General features: G+C 41.5%; 1 protein-coding gene across 1 annotated transcript; it reads right to left on the reverse strand.

Moving 5' to 3' along the window:
- Positions 1–533: 533 nt before the first annotated feature.
- col28a1b (collagen, type XXVIII, alpha 1b) lies at positions 534–27402 on the reverse strand. The gene is made up of 35 exons (XM_030749947.1): positions 27266–27402; positions 26585–26721; positions 25314–25873; positions 21050–21070; positions 20907–20966; positions 20750–20803; positions 20619–20663; positions 20495–20521; positions 20349–20393; positions 20225–20269; positions 19231–19284; positions 17968–18036; positions 17583–17651; positions 16794–16862; positions 16248–16316; positions 16087–16155; positions 15127–15195; positions 14307–14375; positions 13056–13127; positions 12891–12959; positions 12682–12753; positions 12256–12324; positions 12112–12180; positions 11962–12030; positions 11793–11861; positions 11365–11433; positions 11216–11284; positions 6864–6932; positions 6541–6621; positions 6341–6376; positions 5393–5429; positions 4730–5284; positions 4122–4306; positions 2486–2780; positions 534–1234 (listed from the first exon to the last, which is right to left on the reverse strand). Exons 2-35 carry the CDS (start codon positions 26718–26720, stop codon positions 1062–1064), a joined length of 3588 nt encoding a protein of 1195 aa, XP_030605807.1. The 5' UTR covers position 26721; positions 27266–27402; the 3' UTR covers positions 534–1061.
- Between the last annotated feature and the right edge of the window lie 509 nt (positions 27403–27911).

The following is a 27911-nucleotide window of genomic DNA, read 5'->3' on the forward strand; positions in this document are numbered from 1 at the left end:
GCCTTCTCCATGCTTCCATCTTCCTGTCAGTCTGGTACAGTTTCATCTTTCCAAGATTCCCTTTTCTGGATTTTTTAAAAATCTTTTTGTTTTGTCAAGTCTAATCTGGTCTGTCTAATCTTAAAACCATCTTCAGAAATGTTCTCTTAAGGATCCAGAATATGTCTGCCTGACGATGCCTGCTGCTTTATCATGGAAAGGATCCTGTGATCATCCACCACTGTTGTATCTTTGTTTTTTTTCTAATCTTACCAAGCTGCACACAAGCAGCTTTTTTTAATTTAATTTTTTCTCCTGCTGATTTGGACACTTGACATTCTCACTGTCTCTGTGCTGCATTTGTTTTTATTTTCCACTTTGCACTGAGAGTTCTTTCTGCCACGTCTTGCATTCATAGCTACAGCTTACAAATGGGAAATTCAAACAAGGAACTGTGTAATTTATGAGGGCGTCCACACCTGTGTCAAAGAGTTACGTTTGACTCCATGAAAATGGGGAAATTAAAAAAAAGGCACTAATTCCTCGGCAGATAATACAGTCTTTAAAGCTTGCATCATTGCATTTATTAAGCAGCAACATAGAATTAAGGCACATTCAGTAAGGGTAGCTATCTTGAATGCACAATTAAAAAGTACACTTTTTTTTAAAAAGACATACGGCATTAAAAAACATACAGATAAAAAGTAAAAAATGTAAAAACCCATTGCATTATACAAAAGTTACTTTGTTCTTAAAGACGTTAGTGGTATTTTAACAGAGGAGCTCTGAAGTGACGAGAAAATTGTTTCCTCTTTTACCTCAGTTTAAGACACACATCTCTCTGGCCAACATAAAGCATATTTAATAATAAGTAGCCTACCACAGTTTAAACCCTAAAACTCACTTTGGTTTAATGATGCTTTCTAACATTTACTGTTTGACCTATCCATGTCAAAGTAACTACAAGAGTACAAACTCACTGACGTGAACTTTATGGTAAAGTCTCCCCATATGAAGTTGGAGCAAAATGTTTTTATGAGCGCTTCTGAACATGTATGTTTGTGACTGCAGGCATGTGCATGTCAGGCCTTGACGCAGGCTTCTTTGCAGCTCTTCTCAGTCTCAAACTGGTTGCCATTCCCTAAGCAGCCTCCAAACCAGAACTGAGCGCAGGAATTAGCCGTGGCATCGTAGTACCATTTCACCACGTAGTCCCGACACGGTCCCGGATCCAGGATCTGGGTGCAGCGCTCTGCTGGAGACCACAAAAAAAACAAGTGTTAACATTAGTGAGACTGAAGTAGAGCGAAGCACCCCGGACAGAGGAGCTAATGTTTCAGATTCTTGGTCACAAACCAAGTTAAACATCTAAACTGATAACAGCACTACAATCCAAAGGCATGACCAAAATTGTTAGCATTCCTCATGAGGGGAACATTAATATGTATAGGACATTTCTTAGTGATTAATCTAGCAGTTTTTATTAAAAAAAAAACCAATATGACTCCCATTGTGTAGACAGAAGAACAAGATGAGAGGATCACTTTGATTCCAGACCGTGAATGTTTGTACCAAAGTTTATGCCAATCAAAAAAAGCTGCTGGACAAAAGCTGACCAATATTTTAACCCCTAAAAGGCAGCTGGATTCTTACAAGATTCATGAGATCACAAATGTGAGACAATCACTTTGCATTTGGAGCCAAACCACCGTCAGTCTGGATCAATCATTGTTCTGTTTGGAAGTGGCCATTATGGTTACAGTTACAGTCACGTGTTGGATTCATCATCCGGGTGATGGAATGATCCTTATCCTGATACTATCGCCATATTTTGCAATTACCTGTAAAGTATGTTTTTGAAAATGCAGTCTCTCATATGTGTAACAAACCTAAAGTCGCAGCATGAAGAAAACTGCAGCTGTTAGCAGGTAGCTGTATCCCTGCCATAGAAATGGCACGGTATACTTTATCATCGTTTGTGATTAACCAGTTTTTCAGTGACAGTCAGCCTTTGATTGTGACGTCTGACGACGGTTTCAAAATAATGATGGCAAAAGCTCGTGCTTAGTTTTACAACCTCGGTAACCAGTGGGTGAACTCACAGTGCCTACGTCCAACTTTTATATTCGCTGTCTATCCAAACGTTTGTTTGTTGGATTAACATGTCATGAAATACACTTGTTTGCTTTCTTGCTGAGAGTTAGAGGAGCTTTCATGGTGTCTCTGCTGGTTTGAGGCAAGTTTACGGCAGCGATGACACTCTGGGAAGTCACAGCCCCCAGCTGAGATAAAGTCTCAACTTTTGTTACAAATTGAACACATCAATCAATCTTCTCATCAAAATTGTGCTAAGACAGCAGCAAACCTTACTGTCAGTCTGGGTTTAGATAAAAATGTGATTAGAATTTGTGAAAATACTACTTAATGCACAGAAGAGGTATCTAAAATTCTAGGTCGCACCTTAATTTCTCCATCTCTGTCTCTTCTGCAGACCCTCAGCAGTTACCTGATTGGTAGGTGTCAGAGGGCAGCAGAGGGGGAGTTGGTAGAGCTGGCAGCGGTGGTGTCTTCTCCTCAGGTGGGGCCTTCAGAGTAGGACCAGCTGGTCCGATGGCTCCAGTCATCACCACGTCGTGTGTGGGGTTGTTCATCTCAAACTGTGGGAGGAACTCTGTTACCGGCCTGAAAGGCTCCCTGTCGAAGAACGGAAACCTCTGAGTTTCCGAGGGGGTCCTACCATCCGCCGTTGTTCTCTTTGGAGAGGTCGAGTCACTGTCGATGTGTGAAGCTGGAGGGCCGGGCTGTAACAACACAGAAATATTTGAATGAGTTCAAAAAAATTCCCTGAAGGGGAAGAATGTGTTAAGCATTGTGGCGCTTTCAGGTTAAACACGCTGACAGGTTTAGACAAGATTTGCTGAATTTTGCCAAATTTCCCCAGAGCTGATGGGAATTTGACCATACACCAAAGTACTGGACACAAACTCTGAGTAGCTGCTCTAGAGGAAAATTATTGGATTTCCAAAGTGTTAAAAATGTTAATAATGATTCCTGAATTTTCATGGTTGCATGTGGTTAATTACTGCACTCAAGTACAGATTTGAGGTGCTTGTTTTCAATGAGCTTTCTACACCTACTTCTATATGATTTCATATGTACTTTATTATATATTAGTTCTTATGTAAATTTATACTTACTTTATTGTGCTGATTTTTTTTTTAAATTTCAGATACGATTTTAGCCTCCTTGAGATATTTGTCTTGTTATTTTGGAATTTAATATTATTGAGCTATTTACAATTTTGCTTATTTAGGTCATTTCTTATTTGCCGTTATCACCACCATCTTCATCTCGTCATCAAAATATTGTTACGTTTCGTATCTACTGATGTCTAGTTTTGTTCTAAAAGTCTAACTACAGCAGTAAGTAAACTGGTATTAAACATTGTTTCAGTATTTTTGTTTGAATGATAACTGAAATCATTAGGTAATCAGCAAAATGCAGGAAAAAACAATATTTTGTTTGTTTTTTTTTAGTTATTTAATAATGAATAAATACACTATTCCAGCTCTAGTGTGAATCGCAGGTAGGACTAAAAAGGTCCTGAATAACAGTGATGTGACGATATTCATTTCAATTTTTATCAGATTTTGGAAAACAAACAAAAAAAAAAATTTCCCCTCAAATATTATCCTTTTCACATTTTTCCAGTAATACTTTAACTTGAGCAGCCTGTTAAATGCAACACTTTTCACGGCATGGTATTAGTCCTATCACTCCTGATAGATTCAACATTTGTTCACACATTTCTGTAAAATCCATAAATATAATTAGTTCATGATGGTGTCAGAGAAAATGTGATCAAAATGATTAGGATTCATCATTTAGAAACATGGATGTCCAAATTTTGAGCCAAATGATCTTGGAAATGTAAAATCAGGCCTGCTGTTGATTCTAGAGGAAAACGTAATTAAGGTCATGAGGATGTGTCCTCGGGGCACCATGAATATTTCAACCAACATTTCATCCAGTAGTTGTAAATAAATAAATAAAGCTACAAGACATTGAAAGTTTCCTTTTGATACTGCAACAGAGTCCGAGTCCACAGAAAGAGGTAAAAATAACACATTTGTTCTCCTCACCATTTTCTGGACTCTCCTGAAGTCTCCAGTGAAGGTGGGCGTGTCCGTCTCTGTCCTGTATGGCGGTTCTCGAGCGTTACTGGAGACTTCTGGGATTCCTGGAGGAAGCCTGGAGCTCGGGATAGAGCTGAACAAACGTCTCTCTGCATCTTCACAGATATGACTCAACAGCTTTCTCTCCAGAGCTGCAAAGACCAGACAGCATATACAGTGCTACTATATTTTTAATAGCCCAACAGGGAGGGAGTATTTCTGAGCCAAAGCACATGAATACAGCATATTCCCCAGCTTCAGATTCAGCAACAGATTGAAGTAGTAGATATTCTAAAAAACAGGAAAATGCAGTTTTTCAAATGCCAAAACTGGTCTCAGCAGATGACCCCCCCTCCCTGAGCCTGGTTCTGCTGGAGGTTTCTTCCTGTTAAAAGGGAGTTTTTCCTTCCCACTGTCACCAAGTGCTGCTCATAGGGGGTTGTTTTAATTGTTGGGTTTTCTCTTTAATTATTGCAGGGTCTTTACAATACATTATAAAACACCTTGAGGTGACTGTTTGGTGTGATTTGGGGCTATATAAATCAAATCGAATTCAATTCAATTGAAATCGTCACCTGGAAGCGTTGCGAATTCATCGATCATGTACAAGTGCTTGCTGTCAGGGTCAGAGGCCATGAGGTTGAGCTCCTCCTTGAACTCTTCATACAGTGGATCGCTTTTGTTCACCACCCCGACCACAAACATCTCGATGTTGCTTCTTTGGGCTTCTGTCACGGCGCTCTCCAGACTCACTGAGTCCCTCTTATCCGCCTGCCCGTCAGTGATGATGATGGCCACCTTCCTCACACCTGGCCGGGCCGCCTTGAACACCTGGTTGGCCTGTTGGATGGCACTGCCTGTGAACGTGCCCTCGCCCAGGTAGATCATGGAGCGCACAGCAGATTTGATCTCGTCGCGAGTGGCTTCCTGCCTGAGGCTGACCACTACCATGTTGATGTGGCTGTAGAGGACCACGCCGACACGTGTGGTGTCCCGACTGACCGAGGCACGGTCGATCAGGGCATTCACAAAGTCTTTGATCACGTTGAAGTTTTCAGGGCCGACACTCTCTGAGCTGTCAATCACAAAGACGAGCTCCAAGGGTGTTTGGCGGCACATCATCGCACAACCTGATGAAACGGAGCAGAGACACAATCACCAAAGAGGAAACTGACCATTAAAGGAGTGATTGATTTAAGGAAAATGAAGGTTCACAAACTTCAGATCTTGTGACTTACTGCAGATGGATCTCACTATTTTGATGATTTCATCCCTCTGTGAAAGAGTGCGATATTTTAGAGGTGGTTCAACATATTTTATATCTCTATTGTTAATAAATTAACATTTTATTTGATTAGTTGGGGGACCTATTATGAGTTTCTTTATCTTCTGTAAGAACATATACTGTCACAGTGGTGTATACTTATGTTAAACATGGCAAAGTTCAAAAACAAGTAATGCCTGTGAGCCAGAAGCTCAAACGTCAGACTGCTTTCAACTCTGAGTTTCATGCTTTTTTTCTACACCCTAGAACTGTGTGATGTAAGAGAGGGCAAATATGCTTAATGGTCAACTCAGGCACAGATCCACAGCCATCTGTTGTTTAAATCTTCTGTTTGTAAGTGGCAGCCAATCAGGGGAAAGGTGCCGTAATGTGAGAGGAACTAAAACTGCTTGAGACAGCGCATGAACTGACGGGCTGCACCGAGGCCCAGTATATCTAGATAAACATACTGAACTGTGAACATGCAAAGCTTTTCTGATAGAGGCCAATGAGCTTGTAAAATCCCCTTTAAAATGTCAAAAAGGAATCTTAGCTGAATAATTTATGAACAAAAATCTACACTATAGTCAAAAGAAGACTGATATTTCCATTTGCAGTAATATATGGCTACGTTTTAGGAGGATCTCCAGGAGCATCAACAGGACCCCCGAGTATATCACAGAGCATGCATCAATGACACAGCATAAAAACAATGAACTGGACAGGAGGTGGGTTGCAAAGTGGTTTGCAGGTGTACAGCAACTGCAGGGAGATTAAAGGAGCTTAAATAGTGTGCCTTATATAAAATGTTATTGTTGGAATGCCGAGAGGAGTATCAGCTAAGTCATCAACTGATGGTATGTCCAATAGAATATCAGAGAATCAGTTTGTGTACTGCTATTTTAAGTGTGTTTATACTTACTGTAAGTCCAGGTTCTCCCTTCTGTCCCACTCTGCCCTGTCATTTGAAACAAGTCATTATTTAAGAAGATATATTAACATGACTTAAACTGTTCAGTTAAACTACAATTACAGCACAACTTCTTAATTCATCAAGACACTTTTCAGCCAAGTGAACAAAAATTAATATTATGTCTGATGAAAAAAAAAAAAATCCAGTACCAAAGGTCCAATAACTCCCGGCTCTCCGGGTTCCCCTCTGTCTCCCTTTAGGCCTTTCTCTCCTCTGAACCCTCGGTCCCCCTGATGGAGGAAAGGAACAGTAATTTCTTCAGCATATATATATATATATATGACAAAATAAGACAGTTATAGCAAAGAATGTCCCAGCATTCATATATCAGTCACAATCATGTCTCATCCTGATCTCATGATTCCCGAATTTATTTATTTATTTTAGCACAGAGATTATCTTTCACTTTTGTTTGAGTGCTGACTTGAGAAAGTAATTCCTCATTTCCCACACATTGCTGACATCACATTACCTTGTCTCCCTGCAGTCCTTGTCCTGGAGGACCTCTGGGGCCGAGAATCCCCTGAAATCCAGGCTCACCCTGGAAATATTCAGCAGAGTTCATGTTAAGCAGAAATGATAAAGCAAGACAAATAATAACACAGAAATAACACATGAAAAGATGGATTTTTCTCTGTATATACTGGACTGAACTTGAGAAGCAAAACATTTTGAAAGAGAAAAGGCAATATATATATATATATATATATATAATTTTTTTGTTTTTTTATTTATTTTTTTTGAAAATTCCCCACTTGCCCTGTGGGTGGTCTTTGTCCTTCAAGCTCGGGTCCTCTACCAGAGGCCTGGGAGTTTGAGGGTCCTGTGCAGTATCTTAACTGCTCTTAGGACTGCACTCTTCTGGACAGAGATCTCAGATGTCAATCTGCTGCAGCCACTCTTCCACTTTGAGGGTCACTACCCCGAGTGTCCACGGCCGTTTCTCAATACTCAAGTACGCATATTGAGAAACAGCCTTTTTTAGCTCTTCTCTGAGCCCTTGGTATTTCTTGAGCTTCTTGTGTTCCTTCTTCCTGATGTTGCTATTGCTTGGTATTGCTACATCTATCACTATGGTTTTCTTCCTCTGCTTGTCCACCACCACTATATCCGGCTGGTTAGCCATCATATTTGTCCGTCTGTATCTGGAAGTCCCACAGGATCTTAGCTCAGTCATTTTCAACCACCATTGGAAGAGTATTCCATTTTGACCTCGGGGCTTCCAGGTCATTCCGGATTATCCAATGAGCATTCTGGACATGTGCCCAGGGACCCATGAGTTGGGGGCCCATCCAAGAGGCAAATGGAAAAAAAAAAAAGACCAGAATTCTATTATCAAATAAATATTATATCTTAAAACTATATATTGACAATGTCTGCAATGTTGCCTTCTGGTAGTGCAACCCCCTCAGTTCTGACTACACTTGTAGATGTCATCCATGTAGAGGAGGTGGCTGATGTTTGGCTACAGATACCAACTACGAAATGGAGCAGTCTTGTTGATGATCCGGCTGAGGGGGTTCAGGCCTATGCAGAACAGCAGTGGGGACAGACCATCTCCTTGGTAAATCCCACATTTGATGGTGACTTGTGCAGTTGATTGTTTTCCATATCCCCACTGAGTTCCTGATGAAGGCTCTTAGCGTCCTGTTGATCAGTTTTAGGCATTCCAGGATTCATATGTGAGTCATTGAGTCATAGGCTTTCTTGTAATTAATCCAGGTTGGTCAGTCTGGTCTTACGGTCTCGAGTGACTGCTCTGTCTACCAGTAGCTGGTGTTTTGCTCCCTTGGTATCCCTGCCAATTCCTTTCTGGATCCCACTCATGTATTGAGCCATTTGCCCGCTCATCTTAGCTGCTAAGACAGCTAAGATGAGCAGGCATCTTAGCTGTCTTAGCAGGATGCCTGACAGGAGTTTCCATGTTTCGTTGAGGCAGGTTATTGGCCAGTAGTTGGATGGGTTCAGTCCCTTCTGGGATCCTTGAGGATTAGGACTGTCTGGCCTTCAGTCAGCCATTCTGGATGTGTCTTATCCTTTAGCAGCTGGTTCATTTGTGCTGCCAGGTGCACATGGAGTGCAGTTAGCTTTTTTAGCCAGTTGGTGTGAATCATGTCAGGGCCTGGTGCTGTCCAGCTCTTCATACTTGAGACTCTTTCCTGGATATCTGCCACTGTGATGGTTGCTGTGGTCTACTCTTAGATCCTCTAGCCAATGAGCGTTGGTGTTGTGTGTTGCATCCTTCTCCCATATGCTCTTCCCGTATTGCTCCATCTCTAGCATTGGTGGGGGGCTGTTCTCATATTGTTCCGCTGCCACTGCAAGTATACCTTGGATCAGTGGAGAATATTTGGTTTATTCTCCTGGCTTCTAGCTATCTGGTCTACCTCTTTAGGCAGTTAACCAAGGCTGTGAGTCTTTGCTTGGCAGTCTCTCAGGCCTCAGGTATGGACAACCTTTCTGCAGCTCTGATAGCTGGCTAACTTCCCTCTGTGCTGGGTACTGCTCCTTGTGGCTGTTCATCTTATAGTCACAAGCATCTCAAGGATCACTGCTGCCATTGTATAGATGAGCTGGTTGGTTTCACTGATGTTCGAAGTAGGGATTGCCCATAGTGCTGCATTTGCATCATCTAGCAGACAGAGGGTACTTCAGGTAGTCTTGGTAATCGGCCTCATGGGTCCAGGTTTCCAGTTTAACCATGATCTTATCTTTCAGGTCAGCTGCTCTGGTATTTAGCGTACCAGTTGTTATTGGAGCTTGGTACCCAATCTCAGAGTGTGGGGATGATAATATATTCCCCCTGACCTATTGTCCTGCATCCCTCTTGCCGTAGCATTTGTGTTGTACCTCATCAGTCTCTAGTTGCGATAACAGTTGCTTCTTGCGGATGTTGGAACACTGAGCCACTAGTTCTTTTGATGTCAGTCTGGATGTTTTGGTGTCAAGGAATCCACAGGTCCCACATCCTCTTCATGTAACAGCTTTTACTGAGATTATATGTGTAATAGCCAACATATCATAGTGTGTCCAGGTTCCTCAACACCTGACATGGACCTTGTCCAGGTTTGGCTTCAATCATATATCCCTCGCTGATATTCTGAGGTAGGCTTGGGTAGCATGGTGGGGGGGGGGGGGGGGGGGGGGGTCTAGCCTGGGGACACTTATTGTATGCATGCCCTGGCTGGGATTTGAACCCCTGACAAGCTGAAAATTAATGTATGAGACCTCATTTGAATAGTAACATCTTCTAGTTTGTGGAAATGTGCTTGTGTGGCTGAAACGAAACCAGTTCCAATGTTTACTTTACTTTACTTTATTACATTTTTAGAGCACTTTAAACACAGGGACTGTAACAAAGTGCCCAAAGTGCTGTACAGTCAACACACTCACACATTCACATAAAACACAAAACACATAGCAATAGCAATGTAACTCAAAAAAGTTATTTTTCTTTTTTTTCTTTTCATTTCTTCATCTAGTCACCTACACCTGTGACCTTTCAGACCTCTATGGCTAACCTTAAGTGAGACAGTGAATGCTGCCCAGAATCACAACTTATCAGAACCCCCTCTGTCTACTTTAGAAGTGATGATCTCCACCAATTGTAATAGCAAGAGTAGAATTTCAGCTCTATACAAAATGCTGGAGTCTGGCTCAACTCAATCCTCTATACACAAACTGAACTGTTGGAAGGCTGATATTTGGGAGGACGTATTCTTGGAGGAATGGAGATGCATCTGTCATCGAGCTCAGACACAGACTGTGAACACTCGAGTCAAACTCTTGCAGTACAATTGGCTGATGTGTACATATATAACACCTGTTAAATAAGTTTAATAGTAGAAATCCAGATTTATGCTAAAAGTGTAATCAGGCTAAAGGGACTCTGTTTTGTTATCTGTGAAAAAATTAAGGAATTTTGGAAAGAGATATCAAAGGTAATATCTCAAATAGCATCAGTAAATCTGCCCCTCCACCCCAAAGTATTTATCCTGGGATCATATCCAGGGAATCCTCCTCTAAAGAATGAAGTACAAATTCTCATAGATTTGTATTTGCTGCAAGCAAAGCATTTGTTAGCTCTTGCCTGGAAGAGTATGAAGAGGCCTAGTATGGCTCATCGGCTTATTGAAATGTCATCTTGTCTAATAATGAAGGGAACTCAGAGAGTTTTTTTTGTTGTTGTTACTCTTACTGGTCACTGTTGTTGTGTGATCCAATAAACATGTTGTTTTGAAAAATGAGAGATGGTGATTTCTAAGTTTGCTGCAACACCTGTGTCCCCATCTCTCTGTAAACGACTGCATAGATCCACTGGAAACCATAATTAACTTATACACCTTCATTCTAAACAATGATGGTGTGCTGCATTTAATCATTAGTTATTATTAATCTCTGTCTCTCTTCCACAGCGTGTCTCTTGTCCTGTCTCTCTCCCCTCAGCCCCAGCCGATCACAGCAGATGACTGCCCCTCCCTGAGCCTGGTTCTGCTGCAGGTTTCTTCCTTCCCACTGTTGCCAAGTGCTTGCTCATAGGGGGTCATTTGACTGTTGGGTTTTCTCTGTAATTATAATATATAATAGTGTCTTTACCTTACTATATAAAGTGCCTCGAGGCAACTGTTGTGATTTGGCGCTATATGAATTGAATTGAATTGAATTGAATTGAATTGCTTCTTTTGCTGCTAATTATGCTGCTGGCATCCACTGCATAGAAGGAGGGAATTCATATAGCTGATCTTTAGAACACTGCTCATTATCGCTGAAAATGTATTCATAGAAATATTCATAAATAGGATAAGTGACTGGTAACAGTGATACCTTTTGTCCTTGTAACCCTTCGCCGGGTAAACCCTGTGGACCAGGTGGTCCCATTTGGCCGACTGAACCCTGCAGGAAAAGAAAACTTTAGATCTTCCTGACACAACAAAAATAAGACAAAATCCAGTGTTTTCTATTTATCTGATTACCTTTGAACCAGGTATCCCGATTCCTGGTGGCCCAGCAGGTCCAGGAGGCCCAGGCACGCCTCTTTCTCCCTAAAAGTAAGTTATTAAATATTTAAAGATATTTGCAATAATAATAGTATTTGTATAGAGCTTTTTTCTTTTTTTTAAACACATGGTTACAAAGTACTTCACAGTTTGAATAAAACCACACATTAAAGATAAGTGTACATGTTCCAGCACAGAGACACAAACATACGGTCTTACATACAGACAAACAGACATGTTTCTGTATCAAACAAGGAAGTACAAGCTTTTGGATAATTATCATCTGGATAATTAAAATCTGATAAAAATGATCTATGTAAGTGTCCCTAAAGAAATGAAGAGAACTTCTCCACAGAAATAAAAATACTTATTGTATCACTGAGGACTTCTTTTTTTTTTCTTACCTTTGGTCCAGGTAAGCCAACACCGTCTGGTCCAGTCTCTCCCATCTCGCCTGGAGGCCCGGGAAGTCCCTACGAAGAATATATATATTTTTAAATCACACTGAGAGGTGGTATGATCACTTGAAGCTGTGTGGTGATAAAGGAGGCTGTGGTCTGGTTTGATACTCACTGGAGAACCAGGGAAACCTTCTCCTTTTAGTCCAGGTGGCCCAGGTGGTCCCTGTGGCCCTCTGTCACCCTACAAACCAAGATTTAATTGTCTTTACTTAAATACTTTACTGAGGATTCACACTGAAGAGTACATTTGAACCGAACTGACCTTGGGTCCAGGTAAACCAATTCCTGACTCTCCCACAGGTCCAGGTGTACCTGGTGGACCTGGCTCTCCCTGAAAAAACCCAGAAGTGACATTGTTACTATTGTTGAAAGTTACAGCAACTTTAATTACCCAGCCTTGATTTACCTTGGCCCCTGCTATGCCCCTCCCAGGAGATCCAGTTTGACCCGGTAGCCCCATAATTCCCGTTTCCCCCTGGGAGAGAAAACAGTTATTAGAAACATTAAAGTAGACAAAGCCATTTAAAATGAATACCCTGAATATCCGGTTATACCTAATCACTGCTTTTTAATCTGAGGGATAGTGTCTGGTCCTGCACTTTAACAGAAAATCTTACATTTTTCCCAATTATTAATATATTTTTACATCTTCTTTCTCTCCTCACTGCTGCTTGGACTCTGGATGTGCTGGTAACATGTCCACGGTGTGCCTCACACTCACTCTATAACAGCTGGAAGAGGTTCCAGTCTGGGAATTAAAGTGGTTACCTCTGCTGTGTAAAACTATTATGACATTTTCATGTAAAAATGTTTCTGCTAGGCACACACAAACCTTTGGTCCCATTGGCCCCACAGGACCGACTGCACCAGCCAGGCCTCTAGGCCCCCGGTCCCCTTTGTCTCCCTGTCAAAATGACACAAGATAACCTCTAAACAATCTTCTGGATTAAAATGTAGGTAGGCGCTTTGATAATGACCCCAATAACATAATAGGGAGATTATGTGATCTGAAAAATTAACATAAAATACATCAACTGTTACCTTCTCTCCAGGGATACCTTTACCAGGAGCCCCATCGAGTCCCCTGGGCCCTGGTAACCCAAGGTCCCCCTGATCAGTAAAGGAGACCGTAGGCAGACAGACAAGTCAGATATATTTAAAATAGATTTAAGAAAGAGAAAACTGGCTGACATTAGGCTTCATTACCTTTGGTCCTGGGGCTCCATCCTCTCCTGGTTGACCGGGTATACCTGGTAACCCCTCAGCCCCGGGGTCACCCTGAGAGAGGAAAATGAGCCAGAAAAAGGTGGAAAATGAGAGAATGAAATGCACCACTGAACAACAAAAAAAATTACTAAAATCACCCATCTCACAAACTCAGTCTAGACCTGTGTTTTCACAATTCCCTTCCCTTGTTTTCCATCAAATAAAGTCTAAACTATTTTCCATTTCAGGACTTTTGGGCAAAGAAATGTTTTTAAGGTTTTCCACAGTTACGCAGTTTTGAAAAAAAAACTTCTCCTGAAAGTTCCTTTGACTTTTAAACTTTTTCACAGTTTCTAGTAATTAAGCAATTAAGACTTGCTTTATTGTAATTGATCTCAGTCGGAACAGGACCATGTGCTGAAAATAATGATCATTTATGAAAAGTCAAGATTGATATTTCAGAAACCCACAATTTTATCATCCAGTATAAATGAAGAGCATACTGAGAATACGAATATCTGCCTTATGTCTTCTTTAATTATGGAGCTGTGGCTTCGCATAAAGGCTGGAAGCAGGATTAGAGGTTGTCCAAATTAGATAAAAATCCATCTATGAGGAGTTAAAAATATCATTGGAGAACATACATATATTGACAAAAGCACTGGACCATCTACACATCTACTGGAGCTGCTGGGCCACGGATGCCCGTGCCATGAAGCTCCCAGCACGCAGTTTTTCTGCTGCTGTTAAAGTCAGAGGAGACCTGGAACTCCAGTTATGGAGTCAGCAGGGTGTCGGAGACTTTTACACACTATGTGTCTCCGTCTTCGGTGACCCCGCTCTGTCACGTTATGTCTGCCACTTTTTGGCTAAATTGCTGTGGTTCTTAAATGCTTCCACTTTGCAATAATACCACTTACAGCTGATCGAGGAATATCTAGGAGAAATTTCACAAACTGACTTGCTGCAAAGGTGGCATCCCACTACAGTACCACACACAAGCTCTGTAGAGTGACTCATTCTTTCACAAATGTTTGCAAAGGCAGACTTCATGACTGATTTTATAACCTGTGGCAATGGACTGAAAACACCTGAATTCAAAGATTAAGAGGTGTGGCCCAATATTTTTGTTCATATGGTGTATTATATATGTAGTTTCTGTCTATATTTCCCAAAATGCCAAGCTAACGATACTGCACATTCCTTTAATGCTAACAGTGTGCGTAGTGCAGCAGTGCATAGATGACTTACTTTGGGCCCTGGTTCTCCCACACCTCTCTCACCTGGTAGTCCAGGCTCACCTGCGGGGCCCTGATTCCCCTGAAGGTAACAGTCACACAGTCAGTGGGGTATTCAGGTAATTCAGAAACTGACAAATAACAAGGAGCAACTGAAACACAGGTGTAACAGTCTGCAGACACATTCTGTATTTGAAAAGAAAATTAAATGACGCATGTGCCCCAAACTTATTTATTCCTGCTAAAGCTATAAGGCTTTTTAAACCCAACCACATGTGTTTAGTATCATTTTAAGCCTTAGTAACTTCCTGAAACACCAGAGGACTGCATCTTTAGAAAACATTACTCAAATTTATCTATAAAGGATATTTGTTTCTCACTATTTTCTGTAATGGATTAGTGTACCTTGGGTTTGCCAGTCAGTATAATTGCCACCTGGCACCACAAATTTATAAACTGTATGTAAAAGATGGCCATATATTTAGGGTCTAAAAAGTGAAGGTGCTGCAGAAGTGCTACAAACTGCATTTTTCTTCATTCATACGTCTATGGAAAAATGCCCCTATTCTCCTTTCCACTGTGACCTTAGGAAATATTTTCCTGATGAGATTATGGGTTTAATTGGTCATTTAATTAGAGTCTTCACCATCAGCAGCCTCTCTGTTAACCCTCTGATTCAGAGGAAGACCAATTCAAATGGAGCCAGCTGCATCTTCCCCACATATTAATCTGATAAAATATGCAATTAGGCAATCATTTCACATGCCAGTCACAATCAGTATCTTGTTTCTGCTTCTGAGAAATAAAAACATGTCTGTTATTGGGCATCTTACCTTTTGTCCTGTAATTCCAACACCTGAAACTCCTTTGGGTCCTTGAGGCCCAGCTGGGCCCTGATCTCCCTGAGGAAAAACAAAACAAAACGGGGTAAGTTGAAGGTGTGAGACACTGTTAACTTCATTATTATTTTGTTTCTAAATTTGGTGGCACAGGGGAGTGGTGGTTAGCGCCACTGCTTCATAGCAAGAATGTTCTGGGTTCAAATCCACCATCTGGCTGGGACCTTCCTGTGTGAAGTTTACCCAAAAAACATGCATGGAGTTGGGTTAATTGGAAATTCTTAATTGCCCTTAAGTGTGAATGGTTGTCCGTCTCTCTGTGCTAGCCCTGCGATGGACTGGCGACTCGTCTACTTTTGATGAGAAAAAGTCAAAGTGACAGAATAACAACACTGGTGCAGACTTAACTACAAGAAACAATCTCAGAAACAAAAGCAGTGAAGTGAAGTGAGATTTAGTGTAAGATGAAGGAAAAGGAAACAGGTCACCTTTACAAAGGAACTTTGGAAAAGAGGGAGAGTGACTCTTCCCTCTAATGAAGGGCTGTAAAAACAAAGTGTGATTTCATATCTCAGTTTCTGATTCAACTTCTCTGGATACCTGAATCGGCAAAAACAATTACTACTATTGATTTTATTAAATTATCTTTTGGTTCATCAGGTGCCTGTGATTATATCTCAGTTTCTTTCACGTTGATTGAGTCTGTTATTACATGTATATTACAGTTTACTGATTACAGTGGAAAGCCCTTCAAACTTGTGTAAATCTTCAAATACTTGTAATGTTTCAAACATTTGATGATATAATCACAAAAGGAGTAGCTGCACATTTCACTGAAAAACAGGAGTAATTAATGACTTCTTTGAAATTTTTCACTTTGCAAAGCCATCAAGTGGGCCAAGTGAGACCCTGTGGTTGGTCCTGGCTCCTGGACCACATGTTTGACATGTTTACCTTTTCTCCTTGAAGTCCTACACCAGGAATACCAACTGGACCTTGAATTCCTGGTGGCCCAAAATTGCCCTGAGAAAATTAGAAATGCAATGATTAAAGACTCAGATCTACACATCGAGCCATTTATGAGAAAATTCGAAATAAATTTCAGTTAAAATCACCTTGTCACCTTTGATCCCAACACCAGGAAGCCCACGATTTCCCTTTGGACCTTCATATCCTCGATCACCCTAAAACAAAAATGATTTAAGCATCATTGTTCTTAATGCAAGTGTATGCTTTATATACGGCCTGTTTATAAATTAGTCTCTTTCTTTTCCAAAGTTCTTCTTTGGATGTTTGCTGCCTTTTGTTCCATTCTCTGTCAGGTCGATCCCACACTGCTTCAATAATGTTGAGATCTGGGCTCTGGGGAGGCAAATCCATGATCCACTGTGTGTTTCTATATCCAGGTATGCTTTTACTGCACTGGCAGTGTGTTTGGGATCATTGTCATGCTGGATGGTCCCTTCAGTTAGGTGCCGTGTCATGCTTGAATTTTTCATCCGACAGTGTTAAACAGGTTAACAAACAAAAAGGAAGATTCATCTGAAAATGGTCAGGTACAAGGACTGGAAATAAGTGAAAAAGAAAATTTGGCTCATAAAAAATGAGGGGTGGCTCAAGACTTTTGCACGGTACCACACTTTATCAAAGACAGTTCCCACCTTTGGTCCTGGAAACCCCTCTCCAGGAGGTCCAGGATTTCCTTGTACTCCAGGTGATCCTTGGGGTCCCTGAAACAAACAGAAATTTTAATAAAAGTCGATATTTGTGAAGGTTTTAGAAGATCCTCACCTAGAACAGAAAAGGCTGATTTAAAAAAAAAATGAAGCAGTGCTCGACTGTGTGTCTCTACTTTATCTGAATAAAAGTGTACACACTTGGATTTATTGGTGTTCGAGGGAGCGTCGGGTCTGTGAGGCTCATTTGAACTCTTGGCAGATCAGCTGATCTCAGTGCCTGCCCACATCAGCTGATGGCTCAACATATCTAGCACTCAGATCCCATGTGGGGCAGGCACTTTTATGTGCCTTTAGTCTCCCCACTGCTGCTCTGCCTCTGCAAACTGCTTTGCAACCCATCTCACTCTGACTCCCCATTCTTGTCTGCGGTCACTCAATGCTGGAGTCTTGCTGCTGCCTTGTTGGCTAACAAAACATTAGCTAACCTTTTCCATGTGCATAAACGGAGGAAGAGTAAATCCCAGAACAGAGCTGTCCCGCCGTCTATATCATCCCTCCAGTAGAGTTCTAGAGGATTACAGGTATTTTTTCTTATAGGCAAAGCAGCCTAACACCTTACTAAGTCATGTCTGTGTTTCCTTTAATTCATCACCCGTCTCTAACTCTCTCATCTCATCAGCATCTGTGTGTTCATAAATAAAAGTTTGCCAGTACACTGTAACTCATACGATAAGAGCGCTTAACACAGAAGATCCTAATCTTCATACTCACCGGGAGTCCCGGTTCACCTATCCCAGCAGGACCTCCTGGACCGGGTCTTCCCTGATTACCTTTGTCACCCTGTAATCAGTAAAAAGTAAATAAAATTTCCCATAATTCAATAAAAAGCAATGATTATTATTCTGTCTTGCAGTTAATAGAAGTTAATTCAACTTGAGCGAGATGATCCAATCTGCAAATGTCTAAAAACTCTGAAATTTAGTCTGTAAGAGAGACACTAAAGAATAAACTAGTATTTGAATTCTTTTCCCACAGAAATAAAACTTCACTGTTTTTTTTTCTTGTTTTTTTGTTTTACTTTTTATCTCTCACCACCCTGACTGACATTTTTACTTTAAATTGTGTTTTTACAATAATGCTAACGTGAATGTGTCACCTTGGCTCCTGGAAATCCAATACCAATGTCTCCTGGTGGTCCAGATGCACCGCTGGCTCCTCTGTCTCCCTGAGAGTAAACGAGTTCAGAGGTTAGTGTGTCATGTGATGCTGCAGCAAACAGGTTAACACAATATCTCAAAAAATAGAGTTGTTATATTTCAAGGATAAAATCAGAAAATTCTAGAAAAAATTGTGAAAATATCAAAATCTTTAATACAGTCATGTAAAGTTTTCACAGGACTCTGTGCTCTTCCTATATACAGTCATTTTGAAGAGACAAACAAGTATGGCTTGTTTGGAAAGGTAAAACAAAAATGGCAGCACAGGTTAGGTTTGCAAAGTTGCACCTGAACAAAGCACAAGACTTCAGGAGCGATGTGGAGATATCTGCCCATAATGCACCACAGCATATCAGCACAAGCACCTCAATTTGGACTTGATTTGCAGCCACAGGACCTGGGCACCTTGCAGTCATTGGCTTGACCATATTTGCCTCATTTTTGATTGAGGCAAATATGAGGCCATCTGTCTGACAGCTGAAATTGGATCATACAACTGGACAATGATCCCAAGCACAGCAGCAAATCTACAGCAGAGTAGCTGAAAAAGAAAAGAATCAATGTGTTGCGATGATCCAAAGTCCAGATTCTCAACCTGACTGAAATGCTGTGGAGGGACCTTAAGAGTTGCTCCAGATAAGAACAGCATGACATCAGCACAACTTGGGAAATCACCATCGTCAAATCTGAGTATATAACATGATGATGATGATGATGATGATGATGTTATGTGATAGGAAAACTTCATGCTTTGTTTTCAGATTAACCCTTTCTGTGCTGAGAGGGCAACGCCCACTTCTTGAGAGGTGTGACTACTGAGTCGATTCCACCTGGGCCCAGGCCCTCCCTCTCTCTTTTTGTGGAGTTTGCATGTTCTCCCTGTGTCTGTGTGGGTTTACTCCGGGTACTCCGGTTTCCTCCCACAGTCCAAAGACATGCAGTTACTGGGGTTAGGTTAATTGGTCACTCTAAATTGCCCATAGGTGTGAATATGAGTGTGGATGTTGTCTGTCTCTCTGTGTTGGCCCTGCGACAGGCTGGCGACCTGTACAGGGTGCACCCTGCCTCTCGCCCTGTGTCAGCTGTGTTAGGCTCGAGCCTTGAACAGACCCTGAACAGGATAAGCGGAAGTGAATGGATGGATCAACTATGCAAAGAGAATTTGTTGGAATTTAAAATCCACTGAATACTGAGAAACCTACTTTAGCACCCGGTGGGCCTTCGGGTCCCACGTCTCCTGGTGGTCCTGGTGCACCCTGCAAAACAAATACACATTTTCTTTAATCTCATCTATAACCTACATCATCTGCTGGTTTTACACAGCTTTATGTTTAACTTCTGCAACAAATCAAACAAAAAACAGTCGCGTATAAATCAAAAAGGAAGCCCCCAAACTGTGTGACCGATCTGCAGGTCAGAATCAACCCACCGCCGCTGAGCAAAAAATACAACAGGATTACCATCGACATTCACGGCTTTCCTGGCATTCGATTCTCAGGCCTAGCTCGTGAAATAACAAGGTTATACTGACACTGTGCCAGTAGCACAGAGGAGGAAGAGTGCTGCTGTGCGGCCAGGTCGCTGCACTAATCCCATCACACAAAGTCTGTTCCTGCAAAAGAATAATATCCTGCAAGCCTGGATTCACAGCTTTAGATAGCTCCATTAGTATCAGGATTACCCATAATCCAATATTCACATTCCATTAGTGCAAAGATGAATAAAAGACAAATTCCACTTCCATTTTTCCATATTGAAGAGAAAACCGAGCGTCTGATGTCGACATTTCGGGGGTCTGAGGGATGAGTGGTGAAAGTAAAGGAACTTCAATTTTATAATTAAAAAAAACAAACAAAATTGTTTCTGAATTTTAAAAAAAATCTAGATTTTCTAAGAATCTGTTGTCTGTAAAGATGAGGCACACCATCCTCAAATCAGTGCGTGACAACCCAGCGGATCCGTCTTGTATAAACAGTTGGTTTGGTCACCTTCCATGAAACACATGGCCATTTTTAGTTCACGCTTTTCTCTAATATTTTTTATCCTTCTATTTCATAAATTCACGTGTGTGTATAACGCAGACAAAAAGTCAGGAAAGGCCTAGAAAAATGTGGGATTTCAAATCTTTAAACCAAGTTGTCATAATTCAGTGTAAAAAACAAACATTAAAAACCGGGGCCTGGTGGCCACTTTTACCTGTGTTCCCTTTGGTCCTTGTGGGCCTGGAGGTCCCTCTGGTCCCTGCAACATGAAACTTGTGTCATTACAAGGACAAAGTCTGGAGTGTTCATTGACAAATCTCAGTAAAAAATGACCGTACAGTGTCACCCTTTTCCCCAGGAGTGCCACAGTCTCCTTGGTCCCCCTACAGAACCAATCACAACATTAGACCCTGCAGATATTTTCTGAGGACGTGTCTCAGTAGTGAGAATAGAACAGCTGAAAGGCCCATATACAGTCGCTCACCTTGTTGCCTTTATAACCTGGGCGGCCCTGAGAACAGTTCAAAAAAGTTTCAAAATCAGTATTTCATCTCTTAAAAAGCACGTTAGCTGGAAACTGTGCAAAAAATGAGGGACAAAGTTTTTACCGGGGGACCATCACTTCCAGGTGTGCCATTCAGCCCAGGCTCCCCCTTTAAACAGAGGCCCACTTACAATGAGCAGAATATAATTAGACACCGAAACATTTAAGAAAGGCTTTCCTTGTGTTAGGACTCACCCTCGCTCCCTTTGGACCGGGTGGCCCTCTGAACCCCTGGTCGCCTTTTCTACCCTGGAAATATTACAGTTGTTAAGATGAAGGAGTGATTACACTGTAAAACTCAAAGTTTTCCCCATGTATGAAACTCCTCAGTGTTTAGTTTCTGAAAACTCACAGGACTTCCTGAAGGACCTCTTTCTCCTCTTTCACACAGACACACTTTGGCCTGTGGACACTAACGGAGAGAAAAATATTATTATAAAGTCAATGCAACCTTAGCCATACTTAACAGATGTTGACTTGCATTTAAAAACTCACCCCTTCAAGTGCAGCTGCACCCTGGAAACAAAACACAAGACAAAAAAATGTCAATTGCAGCACCATTCACTGACGGGAATTTCACATTTGGTCGTTGCCAGACTGCCAGAGTAAATTTTAAAGTCTCCACTAGCACAAAGAAAGTGACCCTGAAACTATTTCACCTCCAGGGAATAAGAAAGAATGTTTTCAACAGTCTGTCAGTGGTTTAATTATCGGTCGCTTACAGAACTTTGTAGTGTAATAAGAGGCAACCTGTGGGGCTGAAAAACTCAATCCCTGCAGAAGCATCAGCAGTTCCACTAATGGCCACTTGAGGCTGGTTCCAAAAACAAGCCAGCAAAGGGACAGGCAAGCATCGTTCTGGCCTAACTCATATAACGGCTTGGTCACCATCCCCATCCACTCCCACGTTAGAACTTTAGTTTAGTTTATTCAGTTAATCATTGCCAGAGCACACACACATAAAACTCGGCATAAGAGACCAGGATTACACAATAAAGTGTTAACACTTATTTCCATTGTGGTCCCAGTATTCCTGTTTTGATTTTCTCATTATTATTTAGTGACTTTGTAATATTATTGAGTGTCTGGTTTCTGTATTTACTTTATTTCTTTAATATTGAATTTGTTTTAGTTTTAGCACCTTTAGCTTCATTCGTGTTTGTTTATTTTTATGGACTTCGGTTATTGGCTTTAAATAAAGCTTACCATCAGTTCGATTTCTCCAAATTCAAGTCTGCGTTTGGGGTTGCTTTTGAACTGAATCCTCGCATTTGATGTCACAGGTGATTAAAGTGCATTGAGTGGTCAGTGAGACTTGAAAAAGCACTATATGAATGGGAGTACAGATGGCTACATCCCCCTTTTTATATGCCTGAGTTCCACTAAGAAACAGTATTAATTACTTGGCAACAGAGGTGTGCTCCACTAGGTATTTTGTATTATAAGTACATTTACTTAGGTACTTTGAAAGTGTTTTAAAGACAGTATTTTTCACCTTTGCTCAAGCAGCATTTTGAAAACAGGACCTTGAAAGACCTGTTATAGTTTCCTCTGTGGTCTGATTGGGTCCAAGTGACATCAGAAGGTGAATGTGAGTCATTATGTTTGTTTTTGTGATCACACAGACTTCTCCAAGGCTGCACTACAATATACCAACTCCCTGTGTGTTCTTACTGACTGCAAGTCGACTTCACAGAAGTATAACGGGATTGTTTGTCCATAGTGTCTGCAGCTGCCCATGCCCGTCACCTCACTGTACCCCGCCTTACTGTCACAGGGTATTTTTACTCTGTAGCATTGCTATTTTTAATTAAATAAAGCATTTAAGGATTTGCTCTTGTCCTAAACTATGCACATAATTTATTTAGGATGGTTTTCAGAGTTTGTGGAGTACTACGCTTCATGAAGTACCATCTGCAGGTGGTATTTCACTTGGTAGTGAACAAGAACCTGGAAATCATGCCTAAAGCTGTCTTTACTTCATCATTTCTAGTGGGTCAGCCCTGGCTGGCTCTTAGCTACCCTGTGACAACACACACACACACACAAACAAAAACAACAACAATCTCCTAAAATACAACTTTATGACAAACAGGGAGAATCTGACAAGCTCGGGCTATTTCACAACATGAAAAATGAGGATCTGTCATAGCTCATGTTAATTTTCCATAGTGCAATTTTTAAAAGATGATTAAACAAAATTTGTGAACCCATACTGGGCTTTTGGGGCGCTCTGGTTTCTGGGAAAAGAAGAACAGACTGCACTGCTTTGCTCAACAGACAGGCCTGAACATCCGTACCACCAAAACCCGAGTCATGTGTATCAACCCAACATCAGACGCACCTGTCAATGTGGATGACAAACCACTCGAGGTCGTTCAGGAGTTTCCTACCTTGGAAGTCTTATGAGCACTGACAGCACAGCCAGCAAAGACATTCAGCACAGTTGGGAAAAGCTTGCGTTGCTTTTGCCAGACTTCGGCCTGTCTGATAGTCAAAGCTGAGGCTGTACAACAGCAATGTGAAATCTGTTTTGCTGTATGGTTCAGAGTGTTGGAGAGTAACACAGACCGACATGAGAAAACTGGATGTCTTTCACAACAGCTGTCTGAGGAGAATATGTGGTATATTCTGATGATCTAAAAGTTTGAGGGTGGAGATAAAACACTGTCATCTCAAATGGCTGGGACACGTACTGAGGATGGACAGTCAGTGTGGCCCTAAACTAGCATTGCGATGACACCACCTGGTATAAGGAAACAGGGAAGGCCAAGAACAACATGGCGAAGGATGGTGACATCAGAGCTGCAGGAGTTACAGGAGATTAAGCTTACCTGGGGCAAAGTGCAACATGTGGCCAATGACAGGCACAAATGGAGGCAGCTGATAGCAGCCTTATATAATTATGTCCCAAAAGGGACGAAGAGGACTAAGAACTAAGAAGAGATTTTGGGAACCTACTCAGTAAAGAAGGAAATTTTTTTTTTTTTTTTTTTTTACTTTGTTCTATTCGATTGTAGTATATATTTATTGTTGATTTAGTGACTAATGTGTAGTATATGTTTTGTATAACCTGCACAGCACTTTGGTCAACTGATGTTGTTTAAATGTGCTATAGAAATAAACTTTGACTTTGACGTTACATTTGACAAAACTGGATGTTGTCCTCTGTCATCTAGATGTCTCCTTTTCTTTTGCAAGTTCTAAATGTGAATGAATAAAATCACACATTAGTGGAAAAGAGAACAAGCCGTGCCAGTCTCTCAGACTGACCCTGACCTGCTGCAGATATTTGACATTTCTGTGTGGTGTGGAAAATGCAAAGCAGTCAGGAAAACACCCTCATGCAGACACAACGCTGTGACTTAAGACGTGAACTCACTGTGAGGGCAGAGTGAGCCGGAACGAGCCAAAAACAGTGGACGATCTATGTCGAGCTGCGGGAATATAAACAGGATTTCACCAAAACCAGACGCAACAGCTGATGTCAATGATTTTGAGAGAGAATGAGGGATGTCAGATATCTACACTATACTGCCAAAATTATTTGCTCATCTACCTTCACACACATATGAACCTGAGTGACATCCCATTCTTAGTCCATATGGTTTAATATGATGTGGGCCCACCCTTTGCAGCTATAACAGCTTCAACTCAGGTTTAGGAGTGTTTATGGGAATTTCTGACCGTTCTTCCAGAAGCACATCTGTGAGGTCAGACACTGATGTTGGAGAGAAGGCCTGGCTCACAGTCTCCACTCTAATCCATCCCAAAGGTGTTCTATCAGGCTGAGGTCAGGACTCTGTGCAGGCCAGTCAAGTTCTTCCACACCAAACTGGCTCATCCATGTCTTTATGGAGCTGCTTTGTGCACTGGTGTGCAGCCATGTTGGAACAGGAAGGGGCCATCCCCAAACTGTTCCCACAAAGTTGGGAGCATCAAATTGTCCCAAATGTCTTGGTCTGCTGAAGCATTAAGAGTTCCTTTCACTGGAAGGAAGGGGCCGAGCCCAACTCGTGAAAAACACCCCCACACCATAACACCCCCCCCCCCCCCCCCCTCCACCAAACTTTACACTCGCCACAATGCAGTGTAGTATGACAGCTTTCATCCTGTATCTGTCTTGTATATTGGTGGTATGGTGCTGCAGGGGTCAGTGCTACTACCTCAGAGGCAGATGGTTCTGGATTCGAACCTTCCTGGGGCATCTAAGTTAGATGCATGCAGATGTGATGTAGATAAACCTCTGAGTGGTCAGTAGAACTAGATAAGTACTACACAAATGCTAATCCATTTCCTAGAACTTTCAAGGTAAAACAGGAAGCAGCAAAAACACAGAACAGGAAGATAACTGTGCACGACTAAAAAATTAATGGAAATTACAAAGACTGTAAGATCCAGCTTTGCATCTTTTTAAAAGGCCCATTTTTGTACCTTTACATCATCAGAGGTTCAACACTGATCTCTGTAAGTTGTAAATCACAAAGGTACAAATAAATGCCTCTTATTAAGAGTACACTACACCCACCACCCAAAGGAAAATAGGGTGCTTTATCTTCTTAGAATGTACGTGTATATTTTTTGTTTCCCTGCACTGAATCTATGATCAGACACAAATGTCTTTTAACCATTCAGAAAGCTTTGACATACACGAAGGCCCTTCAATAATTAGAAGTTTATTTCCAAGCATAGAGCATGACCTTTTTCCTCCCATTACACCTCTGCACCTGAGCTCATCTGTCCTGAAGCCAACACTCACCATCTCTTTGATCAGCTTCTCTTCGAGCTGAGAGTCAAGCAGACTTTGGACAAACTGCTGAGCAGGTGTGCTGGCGATGGCCCGGAGCTTGGCTTTATTCTGCTGGGCAATATCTGATAGTCCAACAGCAAAAAACTTTATGCCGTGACCTTTGGCCTCTGCAGCAGCTGCAATTACATCAGGGTTACGGGGATGATCGACTCCATCAGTCATCAGCACCGCCACCCTCACGCTGTCCTCTGGCGTCTCCTGCACCAGCAGCTGTGAAGCGTTGGTGATGGCGTAGGTGGTGTAGGTGCCGTGGCCGATGTAATTCATGGTGCTGACTTGACCGTGAAAATAATCCAGGTCTTTCCAGTCAGAGAATCTGTGCTCTATGGACACAGAGCTGCTGTACTGCAGCGCAGCCATCCGAATCTTCATCGTCCAGCCGAGTACCTGCAGCATGGCGAGCCGAGTGCTGAAGCTCAACACGAAGGCCTTCTGCTTCTCAAACAGGAATATGGTGGCGCTCTCAGAGCTGTCCAGGATGAAGGCCACCTCCAGTGAGCATGTCACACCTTTTGGAGAAGGACATCACAAAAGCCCAAGTGAAGCTAGAAGTATTTGGTGAAATGTTGCAACTGAGTTCATCCCAACTTTTCATCATTAAACAGCAACTCTCATACTGCCAGTGAACTACAGAAAGTGAAAAAGTTTTAATATAAGTAAGATTCAAAAGCTAAACCCTCACATGACATTCAGCTTCTGTAAAAAAGAAAGAAAAAAAAGTCAGAGACTACTACTGTCAATACGATCAGCCCCATATGTTGTATAAGCGCTTTGAGTGCTCTGACTGAGTAGAAAAGCGCTATATAAGAACTAGTCCATTTACCATTTACCATTGGCTACTTACTAATGTAAAAGAGAGTGATAATGGTTAAAATTTGAAAATGCAGTAATGAAAACTGCTTTTGCTCAAGAGTCCATGTGCCATGCATCAAATGTTGGATGATGATGGGCCCATTGTAAACTGGATTAGCAGGTTTTTGAGTGCAATCAGACATTTATAAAAATAGCACTAAATAATGGTATATATAAAAAGCCACTCATGGGAAGCACTGTGGGTGGATGACTTCTCAGAACTTCTCAGGCAATTTAAAATTTGATGACTCAACCATTTCACCGGCCTGATTTCACCTTCTCTGATTTAACAATCTGCTCCCCCCCCTCATGCAATCCAGTGACTAAGTTTCACCACCGACATTTGGAGACCTCATCTGAAAAATTACCATTTCCTCCGTCATCGTGCAGCTTGTAGTTGTTCCTGCGTCCTGTCTTTCTCCTCTGGCCCGTGGCCTTGTGTAGGAGAGCCAGCAACAGAAGGCAGAGCCCCACTCCTCTGCTCAGGTTTCCTTTCAACAACATCCTAGCAGAGAAAGCAGAGTACACTAAGGGGAAAGCAGTATATACACAGGCACAATGAATTCTTTCATTTTTAATAGGATTAATCTGCTTGATGTGTTACAATCATGCACCCTGATAACCACACCCAGTTGCAGATCCCAAAAGATGGAGCTGGCTTCCGCAAGTGTCATTTCACATTAGTGACAGCAACAATTATAATGGTATTAATTTGCTCAGATGATACTGTTCCGGATACTGATGATACCCTTTCTCAAATACTTACCTTATTAAAGTGCCAACAATGTAAATGTGTGTAAAACCAGAATAATCTGTGCAAACAATTTTCTGTTAAGTTTTTAAATACTGCAGAATCTAAATGTTCACATAAAGTTAAAGCGCTGCCTGGTGACTGAGATGAGCCTATATATAACAACTTGTCTAAGCTTCAGTGCAAATATTAAAGTTGCCATTCAAACTGTGACACCACGAGTAGCTAAATGAAGAGTGCATACGATAGTTAAAGTGCAAAAAAGTTTTTAAAACAATGCAAAAATATTTTTCATTACCTTGAATCTCATTTAGCTGCAGCCTGTGTTTGTAGTCCAGTCCGCTCTTTGGGAGGCATTTCTCCGCGGAACGGGGTCCATAAACCAGACTGAGACAAACTGAGGACCATCGGATGAGCTGATGAGCTGTGTGTGTGTAGCTGGGGGCTCTCCCTGGTGTTGCTCCAACATTTTGATCCAATGCAGCGCTTCATGTAACAGAAAGTATTCCGTGACTCTCCTCCTGTGCACATCCAGTCCCTGTATTTAAATTATTTGGATTTTAGATAAATAAATTTGATAAATTGCATCTGTAATAGTTACCACTTCAAGCCATAAATAATGCACTTCAAATAAAACAATAAAATAAGGTAGGCTACATTACTTTGCAGGGATAAAATAATATTAAATTGTTTTTTTCCTTTTTGGCATCATGTTTTCATGAACAGACTTGTTGTCATTTAACTCAACTTTTCCGGCTATTATGGGTTGTCACTAAGGAAGATTGTTTGTTGAGCATTCAAGTCCCAAATGAGATCGCTTGCCTTTTCCACTCTCCCCCACTAATGTGAAAAGCAGATGAGTTGTAGTAGTATGATACTCATGCAGAGATATTGACCTAATTTAAATAATATCGCCAGTCTGACAACTCAAGTAGTCTTATTGC

This window comes from Archocentrus centrarchus, chromosome 16 (genome assembly GCF_007364275.1).
Source record: "Archocentrus centrarchus isolate MPI-CPG fArcCen1 chromosome 16, fArcCen1, whole genome shotgun sequence".
NCBI lineage: Eukaryota > Metazoa > Chordata > Actinopteri > Cichliformes > Cichlidae > Archocentrus > Archocentrus centrarchus.

What these genes read in the sequence shown, in the direction of transcription:
- col28a1b (XM_030749947.1), bottom strand. Translation starts at nt 26,720, where the DNA reads ATGTTGTTGAAAGGAAACCTGAGCAGAGGAGTGGGGCTCTGCCTTCTG. An exon ending in GAGGTCCTTCAGGAAGTCCT is followed by an intron (nt 20,804 to 20,906) that starts GTGAGTTTTCAG and finishes TAATATTTCCAG; the next exon opens with GGTAGAAAAGGCGACCAGGG. An exon ending in CTGGGGAAAAGGGTGACACT is followed by an intron (nt 20,270 to 20,348) that starts GTACGGTCATTT and finishes TTCATGTTGCAG; the next exon opens with GGACCAGAGGGACCTCCAGG.